The sequence below is a fragment of the Rutilus rutilus genome, assembly GCF_951802725.1.
Source record: "Rutilus rutilus genome assembly, chromosome: 21".
NCBI classification, from domain to species: domain Eukaryota; kingdom Metazoa; phylum Chordata; class Actinopteri; order Cypriniformes; family Leuciscidae; genus Rutilus; species Rutilus rutilus.
The window spans coordinates 16,302,825-16,320,740 of NC_140226.1; the positions used below are offsets into that span (position 1 = coordinate 16,302,825).

Below are 17,916 nucleotides of genomic sequence, written 5' to 3' on the forward strand. Positions count from 1 at the left end.
AAGAACTGCAGCAACGTCTCCAAGACGCTTGAAGAAACCGACCTGCAAATCAGTACTGTGAAAAGTTTTAGACACAAAATGCTGTAAAGTGAGGATGCTTTCAAAAATAATTTCATAAATAGATTTTATTTATCAATTAACTTGTATTAACTAAATCTAATCAATATTTGGTGTGACCACCCTTTACGTTTAAAACAGCTTTTGTCCAGGTACACTTGCACATAGTTTTTCAGGTAGCTTTGCAGGAAGGTTTCTTCAAGCATCTTGGAGACGTTCCCGCAGTTCTTCTGGATTTAGTCTGTCTCAGTTTTTTCTGTTTCTTCATGTATTCACAGACGGACTCGATGATGGCGAGATCAGATCATCCTGGCTGTTATCAGACTCCTAGTGTATACAAACATTACAATTAATTGCAAATGGAATGTTTGAATGTAAACTGATATTTCCTGCTGACACACTACAGCAAAAGATATGAATAACTTGTGAAAATACAAATGCGCCTAATACTTTTTCACAGTACTATATACACACCTATATATCCCAGATTGTACTTCTAAACTGTATTCTGAACTAAAACTAAAGGTTCTGCTTATGCAATGATAATACACCATAGACACATTTTTCTATAGGAAACATAATCGAACGTCTTTCAATAGATTTCTTGCTACTGCCATAGAGAAGATGAATTAGATAATTATATGTGAGCTCTAGGCAAATGGATGAACACATCCTACTGCTGCTTGACTGCCTGCAGCTCCATTGTAGACACAATAAACTACATCAACTTCCATTGCTTGATTATTGTGTTCAGGCAAGAATTTGTAACATAAATTGTTGGAAAGATTTTTGTGTCTAATATTTGCCTCACAAGGCGGTTAGAGGGAAATGTAATTATTGATAATTGCACAAGGACATAGTGTCTTTTTTTTTTCTTCTCCATTGCAGCCCATATAAAGTGAAAAAAAACATGAGCCATATAGTCATGCATGTTTGAGTTCTGGTCATACACGCAATAGAGAGCAAAATGTTAAGAGGCCATCATTAACATCCCTAGGAATAACATGGCAGATAAGTATCAGATAAATCAGAAATATGTAATTTTCTTATATATCTATCAAACAGGGCTGTCTAATGAAGAGAGCAAGTGCTTTGCGTGGCACATTAAGAGGAGATCAGTCCAGCTATTCATCCAGGTGATGCTCTGCCTGGAGGCAAGCACCCCTTTTGAATAATTTAGTTGGCGCACTTAGACATCATTATTTGTAACTCTCTGAAGCTGAAAAATCAAGAGCGTCCAGCAAATTCTCCTTTGATTTGATTACAAGTCTCAAGTTTCATGCCATTTCGATAGCAAACTTAAAAGTTGTAAAACAGCGGCTTTTTCACATTTTATGATGCATTGACATTTTAATTAGTTGCCACATTTCAAATGACACCATGAGTTTGACTTGATATTAGTTGGGATTACGCCGCAAATATCAGTTTATTCCATTTATATGGGCTCTTAAACAAACGCTTAATCCTTTGAATAATTGGAAATGCAATTTTATAAAACCTAATTATGGTGCTCTTTGAAACACCCACATTGCTAAACAATAAATTGTTTTATTCAGGCTCAAGATGACTGTATTGAAGCTGGCTCACTGTTGCTATAATTTATTTTTTTTGTTAGTGGTGGAAGCTCTCGAAGACTCTTAAAATTCCTGTGGGGTTCTGATGCCTTGCTTTTTTAGTTTTCACTTTCTCCAATATTTACTAGATGCATCATAATCGGCTCCCGTTCAGGACTGCAATATGGAAAGATCTCCCTTCGGTTTTTGTTTTTTTGGTAACATTTTACAATAAGGTTCAATCCTTTTATCCAAAGCAATTCTAATTCACGTTCACTCATAATATATTAATGTTATAGGCCTACATCTTTAAGTGTAACAAATTTGTAGCCTATATCTTAGTATTTGTATAATGAATATTATTCTAATACATATAATAATTATGCTTAATTTAATAAGTATAAAAAATATTCTTAGAAATGCTTATTCATTATTATTTAATCAATTCTTGCTCATGATACCTAATGCTGCAATTAACGGTAACAATTTGAACCAAATTTTTATTTTATTTATTTATTTGGAGAATTCTTTTTTAGTTATTTAAGGGACTGTTCTGTGTGGAGTTTATGTTTGAATATGGCTTCCTCCATTATTAGAGGCAGCCATGGATTTCATGACCCCCTGTGAAACAGGTAATGATCTGAGGTCTAACTCAGGAAACCAGCAATCATGACAATAAGCATGAAGCCTATCGATATTAACACATGCTGCTGTTGTTGACTGGCCCGCTGTTATCATTTATTTCCAGCTTTGCTTTTTATTTGCTTTCTGTATACTGCAAACACAAACTACTTACTGCAAAAGTATGACTCCGGTTAAAGTCCTGATGACTTGTGAAGCGGAAACATTTATGGACTTCATTTTGGTTCCTCAAGCACTTTTGATGCTGTGGAGCTTTGCACAATAGGGTAGGTGGGTAATTTGTTCAGCTGACTTGGTTTCCACTATCGGCTCACATTACGCTGTGTTTATTCAATTCATTCCTACACATCCAACTGTTTTGTTTCTTTTCACCTTAGGGTGTAGCTTAGGCCCATTGTGACAGATCAGGTCTGCTAGAACCTTCCGGCATGCATTCGGAAATGAATATCGGAGGCAGCCACCCTCGTCCGTCTGCCGTCACAGCGTCTCTCAATGCATGTCCATGCCCATCTTACATTGGTAAATGGCCTCTGATTACAACAGAGGTCATGACAAACTTTAAAAGGTATATAACGAGTTTAATGCAAGTTAAGCTTAAAGGGGTCATCGAATGCCCATTTTCCACAAGTTGGTATGATTCTTTAGGGTCTTCATGTAAAGTTTGTAATGTACTTTGGTTAAAATTCCTCAATAGTTGTGTAAAACAACACCCTTTTTAGCTCCTCAAAAACAGCTCTGTTCACAGTGACCCGTTTCGGTGCATGTCTCTTTAAATGATAATGAGCAACTGCTCACCCCACCCCTCTCTTCCATGGGGGGTGTAGACACAAGACACATAAAGTGCTGCCTTGGCGGGCAGTATACAAATGGCTGAGGGCGGATATATCCTAATACGGGACAGTCCGTCAGTGGTCGTGGGCGGAGCATCCAAACGGCCTGATTATTGAGAGTGTTTAGGCTTTTTGAGGATTAAAAAAAAAAGGAGTGAATGGATTTTTTTCATTGTATGGTGGTTGTGTCCACACACTGCAAAGACACATTTATATGCAAACACCATATAAAAGTGAATTTTGCATCTGATGACCCCTTAATTGACTGCATTTGTGGCATATTGTTGATTACTTAAATGTTATCAAATGTATTTTTTTTATATTAACTTGCATATTATTTGAGTTGTTAAGGCATCTGGTGGTTATAACTTGGAAAGTTTTTAACATTTATGGATTGATTTTTGCTTTTTTTTAAAGAAACATCAAAATATTTAGCCACAAGTGCTGTCAATTAGTCCTTTATACGTACAGTTTTATTAGAGTTTTAGAAAGAAAAAAAAAAGCCTGTGGTGAAGAGAATAGCTTTCAGAGATGGGCATGTGGACACTACAGCAATAATAATGGAATTGCCGTTTGAATTGATTGTAATGAAGCGTGCAGTCAGATGGTTCTCTCCAATATTTGTTTATGATTACAAATGGGTGCTGCTCTGAACCCAGTGACTGAACTCATAAAGCAGTCCGGCACTCCTGGCCTTTCCCTGGGTCTCTCCGGTGGGACAGCGAGAGGTAAAGAATGATGGTTTATTCTCTAGCTCATTTAGAGCTGACCACACAGCTGGAGGGCCCAGATGTACCGATTTAATGGCTAATTACTGTCTCGCACACACACTGCCTGATGAGAGTGAAAGGTCATGCTGAGGAGCTCCGGGTGTGAGTTTATTGTGTTATTTATGCATGTAAATTATTAGCCACAAAATTGCACTACTCAGATACTGTGAAGCCAAACTAATGATGCAATCCATCAAAAAAAAAAAACTAGTTCTATCCATATGATGCAATTGTATAGGCCCTTTTAGAAAGAAAGAAAGAAAGAAAGAAAGAAAGAAAGAAAGAAAGAAAGAAAGAAAGAAAGAAAGAAAGAAAGAAAGAAAGAAAGAAAGAAAGAAAGAAAGAAAGAAAATGATTAATATATGTATTATATATTTGATTACCCATGATTATCCAAGAAAAGTTTCTTTCTTAATTTCATTGAATATTTTCACTAGTTCAAGTGCTTGCTATTATTATTATTATTTAAGTTTTTTGGTGACACTTTAAAATAAAATTATATATATATATTCATTGTTTATAGAGTGGTGAAGGAATGACATATTTTTGTAGGCCAAAACCCGGAATAGAGTTAGCATTTTAGCTCTTCTGGTTTCATCATCCTGAAGTCAATGTTTTTTTTTTTTTAATAGGTTTTTGGTTAACACGTGAAATAAGGTCTGTGGTGAACACAAGCTCAAGATAGTTTCATATTTTATTCTACTTTATTACACAGCTCTTTGGAATACTTGATTCTGATTGGTCAATCGTGCCATGCAGCAGTATGTTATGGTGCGTTCAAGTCACGTCGGAAAGATTGTATTTACGATTTTAATGCACATAGCTTTGTTTCCATCACCCTGTTTTTATGCTCATTTGAAGTATCACATCAGAAATGAGTGATTGAAACGCTTATTCATAAATAAATTACAACATAAAAAGTAAAACACATCTGACGCACATTCTTTATTTATCATTTTCTAGAATTATAGAGTTTAAAAACCTTGCTGTATTTTTGTGTAGTAAATTAAGAGAAGGTACACCGCCATCTTACTCGGAAATGACTTGAACACACCTGACATCGTAAATACGAACTTCCCAGGAGGACTTGAACGCACCATCACTGTCACTGTCACTGAAGTCGGCGCTTTGCACTTGCTAGGAACAGGTTTTCCTCGTGGAAGTTTTGCATTTGGTGAGCTAATAAAATATTAAAACTCAAATCTATATTTTGTATACAGTTATTTAATTATCATGCAGCTGCCATTTTGAGACGGTTGTTTTGTACACTGTAATGTATTATGACAAATAGGTACGATTTTAATTATCCCCATAATCACACCGAAGAGGTTAACTCATCTACGCACTAGTCTGCTTTCACAGCCTCGTTGTGTTTATAATCGTGCTCTAACTCACACTTTCGGGGAATTTTTTTTTTTAAACAAAGACTGAAAGAGTTGTCGGAAGCTCAGTGATGGTGACGTTGAAGTCGAGCGACTGTGGTGTAGTTTGCTTATAGCCTTCATTTAGCTTTTTATTTCTGCCGAATGTATTTAGGCTTCAGAATTCATAAAAGTTGTGTTGGTGGTGCTAATTTCCGGGTTGGCCTACAAAAATACGTCATCCTTGCACCACTCTATAGACCTTTTGTAGCCCCGCCCCGTTTCAGCGCTGTGCTTATTGTCTTCCGTCATTTGGTTTGTATTTCCACAGCATGAATGTAAGATCTTACAGATTTATGAATCGTTTTAAAATCTTACCGGCCTATTGACGTTCGTTATGACGTCCGCTTCAGACATTACAGTGCTCGTGATAACTTTTGTGAACTCTACAATAAGTAAATCCACTTCACCAGCTAAATATTCTTCGACAGCAATGCCATAGAAATATACATAGCTACCGCAAAAAGACAAAATTCTAAAGAGGGCTGCGCGCTTGTTTCTCTGGCGCATAAGGTCTCATGTCTCTGAAATATGTGAATTTGATTGTTCACTCACAGCATTCAAAACTCAGATTTTTACTCATAATTACTGTCATCTATGGCAATGCTGTATAAGAGTCGGCTCATCCATGTAACTGAAACCGCCGCTTTCATGTCTGTTGCATCACACCACGGATTCGCTCTCGCTTGCTTTGTACAAACAAAAAAAACGCAACTGCAGTCATCTAGTGTCTCACTTATCGATTGTTGTGAAAAATATGGATTAATAAATAATTTCACCTCTAGGTATCATGCACAAACAGTGCATACTACTTTTACCAAATGTATTCAATACAGTACATTTTTGACATTTCAAGTTATAGCCTATTAAGTAGCATTTTAAACTTTGTTTTATAGATGCTATAAAACACATTTTTGTTTGTTATTTTGTGATACCTAATGCATTAACTAATGTTAACAAATGGAACCTTATTTGTAAAATGTTACCTATTTTTTTAAACAGAGGAAAACATGTTTGAGAAGATTACTGATCAATCACACGCATGACACACTGACCAATGAGCTAATCATTATGTGAGTTATGAGTGCTTGTAAATTGCTTCATGCATACATATCATGAATGTTATAAGCACTTTAGCCATAAAGAGACAGAACTGCATGTATAGCATCATATGTTCATGCGGAAAATGGCTTGCATGTAGAAAATGGGCCAGACCAGGCGAAGAGTTGTCGTAAAACTGGTCAGTGGTAGTATTAGCTCTAGAGTCTTGTTTATTGCTGTGCTATGGCTCATTGACACCTGCTCAGAGCTCTGAGAAGATCTCATTTCAAATCCATTATAATGCTGCAATCTTCACTTGCTGCTGGAGAGTGTAGTGGGGGTGCGAAAGCTGGGAAACAAATAACAAAGTAACATGCCTAAAGCCTGGAACACACGGCCGTCGGGCAGTTTTTATGCAGTACTTTTTAAGAGAGATTGATTAGTACAGTAATCTAATTACACTGTTCAATATGTAATTAATTACTTTTTAGAGTAACTTGCCCAACACTGCCTGTAACATGTTGACTTGACTTTGTATTTGTAAAGACCTTTCTAACCAAAATATGCCGTACACAAGCAAATGTAGCCTTTGTATCGTCTTAACATTAGCCTATTCTTATGCAAACATTGAATTACAGCACTAACTACTGTCTAAATATTCTATTGTTTAGATATTTTGCTCCTTGAAGCAGATCTGCTGCAGCGTGAGAGAGCTGTTAGGATGTTTTATTTCCCTGCATATGAAGACTGCTGAGGAAATCAACCCTGATGCTGAATTTCCTAATATCATTCTAGTCCTGTATCAACCAAGGTTTGTTTTCAGCTTTTTGGCAGGAACTGTCAGTGTTCGGTCCTTGTGAACTGAGCTGTTACGTAAATATGTGAGATGCTGGATCAAAGAGTATAGCTTGAAATCTCAAACTAATAGTGGTGATGAAAACAGATGCCACCGTGTGGTGATAGTGAGAACTGCCTACTCATCCTCACTCCTTTAAACCTTTAAACAAACACACTGTCCTTCCATTCCTTCATTTCCTACTAATAACTTATAAGTAAATTAGAAAAGAAATGGGCACTTGACATTCATTTGTGCTTAAAGATTGCAGATTGCTAAGATCCACTTACAATTAATTTTATGAGCTTGGATTGTAGAAACAGAACATAGAAAGTAAATATTCATAAATCATTTTAGTTTTACTAAGCGATAAAAAAAGAAGGCGATATTGTTCAGAATATAAATTACATATTTTACAGCCTGTCTTTTGAAATACAGTGCGTTTAAGAGTCAGATCTAAATACAAAGGACGTTATCTGTTTAAAATCCTCATTTATGGCATGTGTCAGATTCTGGAACACTGTTTTTGCAGTACGCTGTGCTATTGTTTCTCCTTTGAGAGTCTGTGTATCCAACACCCCCATTAGGGGTGTAAATCGGTTGAATGTGAAAGTCCCCCTTGAGCAGCTGTTCGTTATTCAAAGAAACTATCTGAAAGCTAGTCTCAGTCATTTCCAGAATAGAGTTATCCTTTTTAGTCCCTGCTTCGCAGTAGTCGTCTTTTCTTCTCCCCCGACTGTATTTCCATTTTGACGAATCTGACCTTTCCTTCTTGTGCATGTGCCAGCAGAATATGCTCAACAGGACCACCAGAACCACAAGCACCGCCCCGCCAATCAGGCCAGCCAGTAGGAAAGGCGAGCTGGGGTCCTGCTGGGTCGCCTGCTCGGGGCCAGTGGTGTTATCACCGGAGTCAAAGGAAGTGGACTTTGTCATCACCTCCGAGCAAATCGTATCATCTCCTGGGTGGTAACTGTTGAACGCGTCCAGCGGATCTATGCAAATACGATAGGTGGACTTGGGCTCCAGGTTTGCTAGTGCGATTCCTCCACGTTCGCCCTCCACAAGTGACTCCTGCATGGGGCCTGTTATCAAACTGTGACCCAGCTTGACCCAGGTCACCTTATAGGCTGTGACGGCGAATGTCGATACCCAGCTTACCTGAATGCATGAACCATTTAGCACCGCAAAGGAAACGCGCAGCGACTCCTGCCTCGGGCCGACCGGGTCATTCGTCCTCTGTTCCCTGTCTTCGCCTGCATTTGGCGGGAGGAGTGTGAGAGGCGAAGGGGTGGGTGTAGGCCGGGAGCGTGCGGGTGTGAAGGCCGTTTGAGTGGCTGACTCAGCGGTGGAGGCAGAGAGCAGTGTGGGCTGTGGGACTGTGGCGGAGCTGTTAGGACACTGGATGAGCTCCAGGGTTAGCTCTCTGATTACCATGCCACGTACCCTCTCTGGTTTCTGGCACATGAAGCCACGGACATTGAGGGTAGCTGGCAGGGACTTTAACCACAGTATGACCCATTTAATGTTGCAGTCACAGAGCCAAAGGTTGTTTCGAACAGTGAGCTGTCTCAGGCCGTGGAGGCCGTCAAAGACCCCCTGTGTGAGAGACTGCAGCTGGTTGTTTGAAATATCCAGTCTCTCCAAGCGATGAAGGCCACGAAAGGCTGTCAAAGGAATCTCATTCATCTGATTATCCTGCAAGTTGAGCTTTACTAGAAACTCAGCAGGCAGATAAGGAGGAGGAACTGTGAGGGAGTTGCGCGCCATCGACAGCGTTTTGAGATTTACGAGGGTCTGGAGAGCCTCGGGGGCGATGCCCTCATCCGTGAGCAGGTTCCCATCCAGGAGGAGGCGTTCGAGGCCCGTCACATTCTCAAACGCATCCTCGGCTATAATTGCAATGCGGTTCTCGTCCAACCGCAGCTCTCTCAGCTCCTCGGGGAGCCCGATGGGGACGCTGCTCAGGTGGTTCTTGGTGAGGAAAAGGGTCTTGAGACTGATGGCCTCCCTGAAGGCCCCCTCCTCCACACCCACGGTGGAGATGGAGTTGTCATCCAGATAGAGCTCCTCCAGGCGTAGCAGCTGTGCGAGGGCGGCCCGGGACACAGTCTGAATGTTATTCTCCTGCAGGTGGAGCACCCGCACATTTTTGGGAAGATTGACAGGGAATTCATCAAGCTGGTTGCCATAGAGATACACCGTCTCCACAGAGGCAACGTTGTGCATTTCCAGGGGAAATCCAGCATTGTTGATTTGATTGTTGTGGAGGTAGAGGGTTTTATAACCCTCTCCTAGCCCCAGAGGCACTGACATTAGACTCCTCTCGTTGCAGTAAACAAAGGTCCTGTCACACCGGCACTCCTCTGGACAGGTTGTGGCCCAAGAGAAATGCATGTGAAGACCCAGAAGTATCGGTATCCACGGGCTGATCAAAGTTGGCAGGTCTTTATTCCACATTCGGATCTGTACCTCCATTTTGTAAGACCTTGCAAACTTTTTGACAACAACAGTGCACGTAATTAAAAAGGGTGAAAAATAATAAATAATCAAATCCACCACACTGGAGTTCTTAGAAGCTTGCCTCGGTGGAGAGTATGCGATGTTGAAGTCGCTGGGTAATCCTCCTGTAATTGCCTGTCCTAAGCTCCCCAACACAAGAGCAATAGTCTCATTAACTCGTGCGACTCCCTCTCATCCCTCCGTCCATGCTCGAGCTGGAAATGATAGCAGAGCTCATCACATTGTCACTCTGAGTTTCGGGAGGGACGATTTCAAAGTGTGTGGGCCAGAGCAGCGAGTATGGAGGGCTCATCGGAGATGACCTCCTCTCTCGTCGCAGCTGGACGATTCCCGTAAGGCACGACCTTCCTCACAGGGAGCATTTTGAGCCACTTACCTATTTTAACAGAAAATACAAATAAATGAGATGTTATTTCAATGTCAAAACTCTTAGTATCTGCATGTTTTACTTTCTGAAAGGAAAATATGTACGTCACAAAAATTCGGTTTTAATAGCATTCAAGTGAAATAACACATTATTTCAGTTACTCTTTTGCATTAACTTAAACAAGCAATAATCCACTTAGATTTGTGGGTTACAGTGATTTTTATTTTTTATTTACCATACCCAATCTCCTTACTTGTGGCAAACTCACTGTTACACACAGATTCGAGTGGGATTATTGCAACATCACTATGATTAAATACACTGTTTCAATCTTTATAGTTAAATAAAGAGTTAAATGTATTATTATAATAATTCTAATATAATTCAGTACCTTGACTGTAGAATGTTTACGTTTGCCAAGCAACATGGCAACTTGCACCATTAATAATAATATTGAATGTGTAAATGTGGCTCATCCGATCAGAATTTAGAGTTTGAAATGTTTACATAGTAAATATTAAGAAAAAGAGATATAAATAGAAAAAAGAAAGAAAAAACAGCTAACAGTAAAGCAGGACACTGCTCCACACTTGGTCTTCATGAGGAGAGAGTATTGTGACTGGCGACATCAGCATATCTGCGCTCTCAGACTTGTAAAGGTCACTGAGGTGTTTAATCTGTCAAATGCCTGGATGATGGACAGGTCTGTTCTCCAATGCTCTGGCACAGAGTTCTCCTCTCAGTAATAATGATTCTGAACCTGGGGACAGTGAGAACTGCTCTATTAAATCGGTGTGGAGTGCATGAGCTTGAACAGGAAAGAAAAACAGCCTTGCTCATTATACTGAATTTCAGAAATTTGTTTTGTTGTAGCAATATTGAATATCATCTTTGCATTTTTACCTGTCAGTCTTCATTGAGGCCTCACATGTCCTCGCCTACCCATCTGTTATCTGTCTGCAGTTTGTGTACTGTATTGTGTAGTCTATATCATTCTGTAATGCTTTTGCAATATGTTATATTGTATGTAATATATATATTATTCTATTTTCTTACACATATTTTGCACATGCGATTTTTCTCTTTCTCTCTCTCACACACACACACACACACACGTTTGGTTTTCATATTTTATGGGGACTTTCCATATATATAATGATTTTTATACTTTACAAACTGTATATTATATACCCTAACCCTAGACCTACCCATCACATAAAAAATTCTACATTTTTAGATGTTCAAAAAACATCACTTAGTATGATTTATACGTTGTTTTCCTCATGGGGACCAAAAACTGTCCCCACGAAGACAAGGATTTCAGATATTGCCATCTTTGTAATGTAGGGTTTACCAGGACCACAGGAGTCTCTTGTACAATACAGTTTCAAATGGCCTTGCTGTATACGTAAAACTTCTATTCTATTCTATTCTATTCTATTCTATTCTATTCCATTCTTTTCTAATATTTTGTATCTTCCCTTGAGAGGAAGTAGTGTATTATATCCTAGTCTTGTAAAATCTTAGCGGAGAAAAATTATCTTGCAGGCTTTTTTTTTTCCATTTATTATTATATAGAGTATTTGGATTTAACCAACCACAGTCTAATTTAATAGTGAAGGCCATTTGTTCACTCCAGCCATTACTTACTAGTTGGCTATATTGATCTAGGAGATAAACGATCATTATACCATGGTGCTCAGGTTTTGTTAATTATATTACTCTAAGAAAAAAAGTCTCAAGTGCAGAGAGCATACAACAGATTTAAGCAGCGGTATGGTTATGCACCCATGGAAAAATCACACATGGAAGTGCTTTACATCTCACTGTTATAAACACGCTTCTGAAATGTTCTGATTTACCCCTTTATCTTCCTATTTGTGGGGGAATTTGTGTTTGACAGAACATTTGCCACTTAATGAAAAATGATTGTACTGTACTATATAATTATTGTAATTTACTATATTAACAACCTCCAAACTGGTTAAATTGAAGCTATCCAATGGAAGTATATCAGATTGATGAAACCGTACACATATTCATGAATATGTGTACTGTTTATGCATATTTATTAGTCATGAGGCCATTTGTTTAACTTTAATTAATCGTGGTTTTATTGCTCAATCTATTATTATAGTAGGCTACTCAGTATATTTTAAGGTACATTGCAGATTTTAGCAGTCAGTATTGGCTAATATATTAGCATTAAAAAGTAAATGGCAGAGGCTATACAGTCGTGAGCTGTAAAATATAAAGGCACCGAATGCCATTCCGTAATGCCTAAAACATTCAGTAGATTTCTGGCAACCACACTTTCCATGTTTTTTTTTTTTTTTTTGGGGGGGGGTTATTTTTTAACCAACTTTAAAGAGTATTTATACAGTGCATAAGGAATGGCAGCTATAACAGCAGTTATACAAGAAGTTTCACGCAAGAGCGCAATTATTTTGATTTGTATGGAAACGCGAACGTGTCTTTAATGTCTAAACGTGTTTTTAGTCCTTACCTTTTCTGAAGAGGCTTCGACCCATCCGGACATCATTTTTAAAGCCTTCTAGTCTCTTCTCCAGTATGAGTTCTCAGAATAAACATCTCCCGGTTAGACTAAAAAATAATTCCAGACACCTAAAAGAGTCAGCCCGACGATCCTTTAGTCCGAGTGGTTTAAAAAGATACATTTTGTCGAGCGGCTGGTCCTGGGGAGGATTTGAAGTGTCTGCGCAACATGATGCGTCCGAAAGCCGCTGCTTCAATCCCGCGATGATGCGCTCCCGAGTGCCGCGCTTCCCTTACCAAATGCCCTGGGCGCGCTGGACACACTCACTCACTCACTCACTCTCTCTCTCTCTCTCTCTCTCTCTCTCTCTCTCTCTCTCTCTCTCTCTCTCTCACACACACTCCTCTCACTGGTGTATCACAACCAAAGATGTTATACTTCTTGATTGAAGTCTAATTCATCTACCATAATTGGTTACATCTGATTGTTTATTCCAAGTACAATGAGAGCCGTTTCCCTTTTGAACCTACGGGAGGAATTGCAGTAATGAATTCATTTGATTCTCTCTCTCTCTCTCTCTCTCTCTCTCTCTCTCTCTCTCTCTCTCTCTCTCTCTCTCTCTCTCTCTCTCTCTCTCTCTCTCTCTCTTTTTTTTTTTTTTTTTTTTTGCTTTCTGTTGTGCTTCCATTTCATTTATGGTTTGCTCTGTATTGCAATTATGAATTTATTTCGTTTTTGTATTGAATTTGTCATTTTTTGACAATTTGTTTTTTTGTAGTAGTAGTAGTATTTCCTAATAGCTAGATATACGCAATTAATCGACAAATAAGCAATATCATGGTTGAAGTTACAATTACAGAATTACAGTTTAAATCTACTCCCAGTTTGTCATAGTTTTATGTTTGCAGAGTGTTTTTGCAGCGTTGAGTATTGCAACCAATCACTGACCTGTTCGTTGAGCAATGCAAGTAGCCTACAACTAGCTGCGAATCAAATTAGTCTACAAGCCTAAATATTAGTTGCATTATCAATAACGTCCACTTAATATTTTGTCATTCAGTTAGTTTGTTATAAAATAATAATTATTGTGTCATAATTGTGCAGCCCTATTTTCTATTTATAGTCTTATATTGCATGTTGAATTGGATCCACGACAGGTGAATGAAAGTGCATCTGTGTGATTTTTGCCAATTTTGGCAAAAATGAGTGAGTTTTTGAAAGGCACGGTATTGTTGTTTTCTATCTCTCCTTGCTTGTTTATGGTAGACTATTATACAGGCCCTTGATTATTTGGAGCTGGGTATCTCCAACAGAATCTTACAGAATTGTTAAAAAATTGGTTGTTAATTTTGAATGAATTCATATGATTCCATGCATGCGTTTTTGTCAAGTGAAGCCCACTGCAGAGCCAAATGACATCCATCTCCCTCTCTGGATGCCATGAGTGGAGCTTGACCCAGTCTAACTCCATCTCTGTGGACCTAATGGGTGGAGCTTAAGATGATTAGGTTTAGGGATAGGGAAAGGTTAGAATTAGGGTATGGCTGGACCTTCAAGCTCCACCCATTACATCCAGTGAGGGGAAGCTGGACATCAAGCTCCACCCATTGGCTCTGCAGTGAGCACCCTCTCCATTTTGTTCAATGTTCTTACACCCCACTTACGACTAGGTTTAGGGAGCTTCATGCTTACTTTTTTTTTTCTAAAAATCTTTCATATCTGTACAAATCAGATTGTTGTAATTTATATGAAAATACATAAGTTTTGTCAGGAGATCAGGTTGGTTTCACTCAACAGTGAGCAGGGAGTGGGAAGTGGTAAACCAGGAGAGGTTCTGGAGCTGAGTGAACACAGAACAAATTGAGCTGGAAGTGGAAGGGTGCTTCTCAATCGGAAGGCTGTGAATCGGAAGTGTCATCAAGTGCTCTTCAAGTGCATAAGAGTTGGAGAAAGCAAAGGCCACATGCTGAGATGAAACACTCACATAATAAGGGTTCAGCTTCATCAGCTATCATGATTTATTCAAATGGTGCCATAAGATGAAAAAAAATAAAAAAATCTAAAGATATTTTACCAGAATTTTTTATTTTTTTTTCTGACTGCAATCCTTTTGCAAAGAAAAGTTTTCTGCGAATGGGTCATGAGAGGCGAGAGTGATCTCGATCTAGTGAGCGATGAAAGATCAGTAACTCGTTTCCTTCTGTGGCTCAAACACGAACCGCCTCTTCCCTCAGAGCAAAGGCAAAGGATACGCACGCCCCTTTAATGAACCATCAAACCAATACCAATTTGTTCTTACTGACATAAAGCACACAGACATGAATCTGCTCTCTTGAATCTTAAGATCAGTCCTTTAATCTTTTGATGCTTTATGCCTCACAGGATACATCAGACAAATTCTGTACTAGGATTATTGGCTTTCTGCTATTTAGTTACAGTTATGTTTACCCAATCAATGGCAGAGAATATGAGGAAACCTGTAGACGATGAGAGGATAGCATAATTGATAGCTTATGGATAAGAATCGCAACAGCCTGATTAAGGCAAGCCTGATCAATTTCTTATCAATTTAAATGTATTAGTCACAGATGACAGCAGAGACTTTGGGACTTCCAACCAATCATGATAATCATAGACAGCAGCCTTTTGAACACAAATTGGATATCAAAGAATGCACACAACCCCACAACCACACCAAATTATTTATATTATGTTTCTTATTGAACATTATTTGTATCTGCTGTCTTTCTTTTTCTATTTGAAGTCGTGTTCGGTTTCTTAGTCCTGATCATGCATTCTCAACAGCTGTTGATTTTTCTGACACAAACTCTGTCTACAAAATGCTAAATTTCAATTCATTAAATTCATTGGACATTAATTAAATTATGTCATGATATGCATCCACAAACGAATGCATTATGAATTAGCTATTGGCTTGGTCTGGGTAGTGCTTATATCAGACAAGATTATGCTGATGAAAGCTTGAAACAGATGCCTGCCCCACTGGAGAGAGGAAAACAAACAAATAAATAAATAAATATAAAAATAACATATTCACTACATTTTGCAGAGTTCTGGCAATGGTGTCTCATTATTTTGTGCTTATACCAAGAAATCCTCCTACAAACAGGTAACATTAACTATAAGCTGCAGGCTAGTGCTTATATAGGGAAGAATATGCTAACTTTATTTGACCTAACTTTTTGTTAGAACACAAAAGACACTATAACTGGATCGTAAGTTAGCAATGAATAGTTTTTGAGAGTGAATGCTATAAAATGTGGTTTTTAAGCTAAGGGAATATTTGAAACTTTAAAGTTTACTCTTTGAGGTAGCTGCAGTACCAGTTAGCCAAGGGAGGTCAATGACAGACTCGTAGTCAAATACAAAGCCTCTATTTTTGTGTGTCTCTCTATTAAGAAACAAAAAGAACACAGAGAACACATTAAGTTACTCGAGTTAGGGAGAAAAACAAACATGTTTGTCAGAGCCATGGAGCTGAGAAGTGGTGTGGCCAAACGCACGTTCAATCACCAGCCGAGTTATTTAATCAGCACTTCTCCCAGCTTGAAGCAAATTAGCAGGACAACAGAAAAAGCCAACTCTGCGGTGTGTTGTAGCAGATAGCTGCCCCTCTTCATGCATCTCCGGCTGCAGGAGCTGTGAACGGCAAACAGATAGTCAAAGGAAGACTTGTCATAGGCAGCAGTGGGAGGTGATGAAGTTGTAGCTTCTTTTGTTTTTTTTTACGTTTTGATATAGAAAAATGACTTGATTTAAATACATGGTGTAAATGTTTTTGATTATAGGTGTGCTCGATTATACTAAATAATCCTTTTCATATTGTGCTGCAATCAGTGACCAATCAGAATGCCTATGATGACCCCTGTCCACCACCAAAAGCGTCTTCAATGGGCGCATGAGCGTCGAAACTAGACCTTATAGCAGTGGAAGAAGGTTGCCTGGTTCATTTTACATCATGGGGACAGCTGTATATGTGTGGACCATTTACTTGGGGAAGTGATGGCACCAGGATGCACTATGGGATGATGGAGACAGTGTGATGCTCTAGGCTATGTTCTGCTGGGAAACCCTGGGTCTGGCCTTTCATGTGGATTTAAATTTGACACGTGCAACTTACCTAAACATTGTTGAAGACCAGGCAAACACCTTCATGACAATGTTGTTATATCCAATCTATCCATCTATCTATCTACTTTTCCCGAGATGGCTTTACAATTTTCTGCTGCTCAACTCAGAACATTAAAAGGATCTTTCTGCTTGGCTCCGGACACTTATAAATGGTGTGAACAACTTGGAGTTTTACGCCGACCTCGCTAGTCGCTACATACACCGTTCGCGGAAGAAACTTCGGATTTATCACTGCTCGTCTTCAAATAATATTCCGGTTGTCTGTACCAAAACCCGTGCTTCGGGTAAAACACAGCAGGAAAATCGACTTATCAACTTTGGAAATCTAAGATCATTGCGTTTTGATCCCGACCTCGGAACATGCAGACGCGCATCTTCAGACTTGCAATGTGCGCTGTTGAACACTCGCTCTTTAACTGATAAAGCATCGGTGTTGAATGACATAATCATTGACCCTAACTTGGACATGCTACTTTTGAAGGAAACCTGGCAGGTGCCTAATTACCTTTTCAACTTGAACCTTTTAACACCACCTGGGTACATCTATTTCTCTCAAACGCGTCTTCATTGTAGAGGTGGAGGGCTGTCTGTAGTTTGCCGTGAGACTATTAAAATATCCAAGATCGCGTTTCATGATGTTGCAGCATTTGAATACCTAGCGTTGACCAAACGTCACTGGCTGTAATCTTAATTTACTGACCTCCAAAATTTCCCTCTTTTGGGAAATTTTGACTTTCTCTGAGATTAGTGAGTTACTTACTCTTGTCTGTGGTAGTCATTCATCTGTTATTTTGCTTAGTGATTTTAATATACATGAAAACACTGCACAATGCAAAGAATTGATGTTTCAACTTAACTCAACATGTAACTTTTGCTACTCACTCCAGGGGTCATATACTGGATCTCATATGTACATCTGGCTTATATAATATTCTTGTTATTGGCTCTGATTTTGCTTTCTCAGATCACAAACTTAGAAACTTCAGTTTTAGTTTTCCAATATCTATATCACCACTGAAGAAAATGCTCACCTATTGTAAAATCAATTCTGTGAATCCATCTTCTTTCTCTGTTTCAATAAGTCAGAAATATGCTGTATTTACAATAATGCTTTTTCTCAAATACTTGAGAGCAGTGGCTGCTGCTGGTCTTTCAAAGAGGGGAAGCTCATTTTCGGCCTACATCATAAAAATTGTCCATTTATTTATACGTAAATTCTACGTTCCTT

The 17,916-nt window shown here is 38.8% G+C and overlaps 1 protein-coding gene across 2 annotated transcripts; it reads right to left on the minus strand.

Moving 5' to 3' along the window:
* Positions 1 to 7,421: 7,421 nt before the first annotated feature.
* LOC311280727 (leucine-rich repeat transmembrane protein FLRT2) lies at positions 7,422 to 12,833 on the minus strand. 2 transcript variants are annotated; one of them, XM_084393122.1, is made up of 2 exons: positions 12,546 to 12,833; positions 7,422 to 10,048 (listed from the first exon to the last, which is right to left on the minus strand). In XM_084393122.1, exon 2 carries the CDS (start codon positions 9,625 to 9,627, stop codon positions 7,639 to 7,641), a length of 1,989 nt encoding a protein of 662 aa, XP_084249248.1. In that variant the 5' UTR covers positions 9,628 to 10,048; positions 12,546 to 12,833; the 3' UTR covers positions 7,422 to 7,638. The 2 variants fall into 2 exon arrangements, with proteins under 2 accessions (XP_084249248.1, XP_084249247.1); XM_084393121.1 differs by lacking the exon at positions 12,546 to 12,833 and adding an exon at positions 10,605 to 10,718.
* Between the last annotated feature and the right edge of the window lie 5,083 nt (positions 12,834 to 17,916).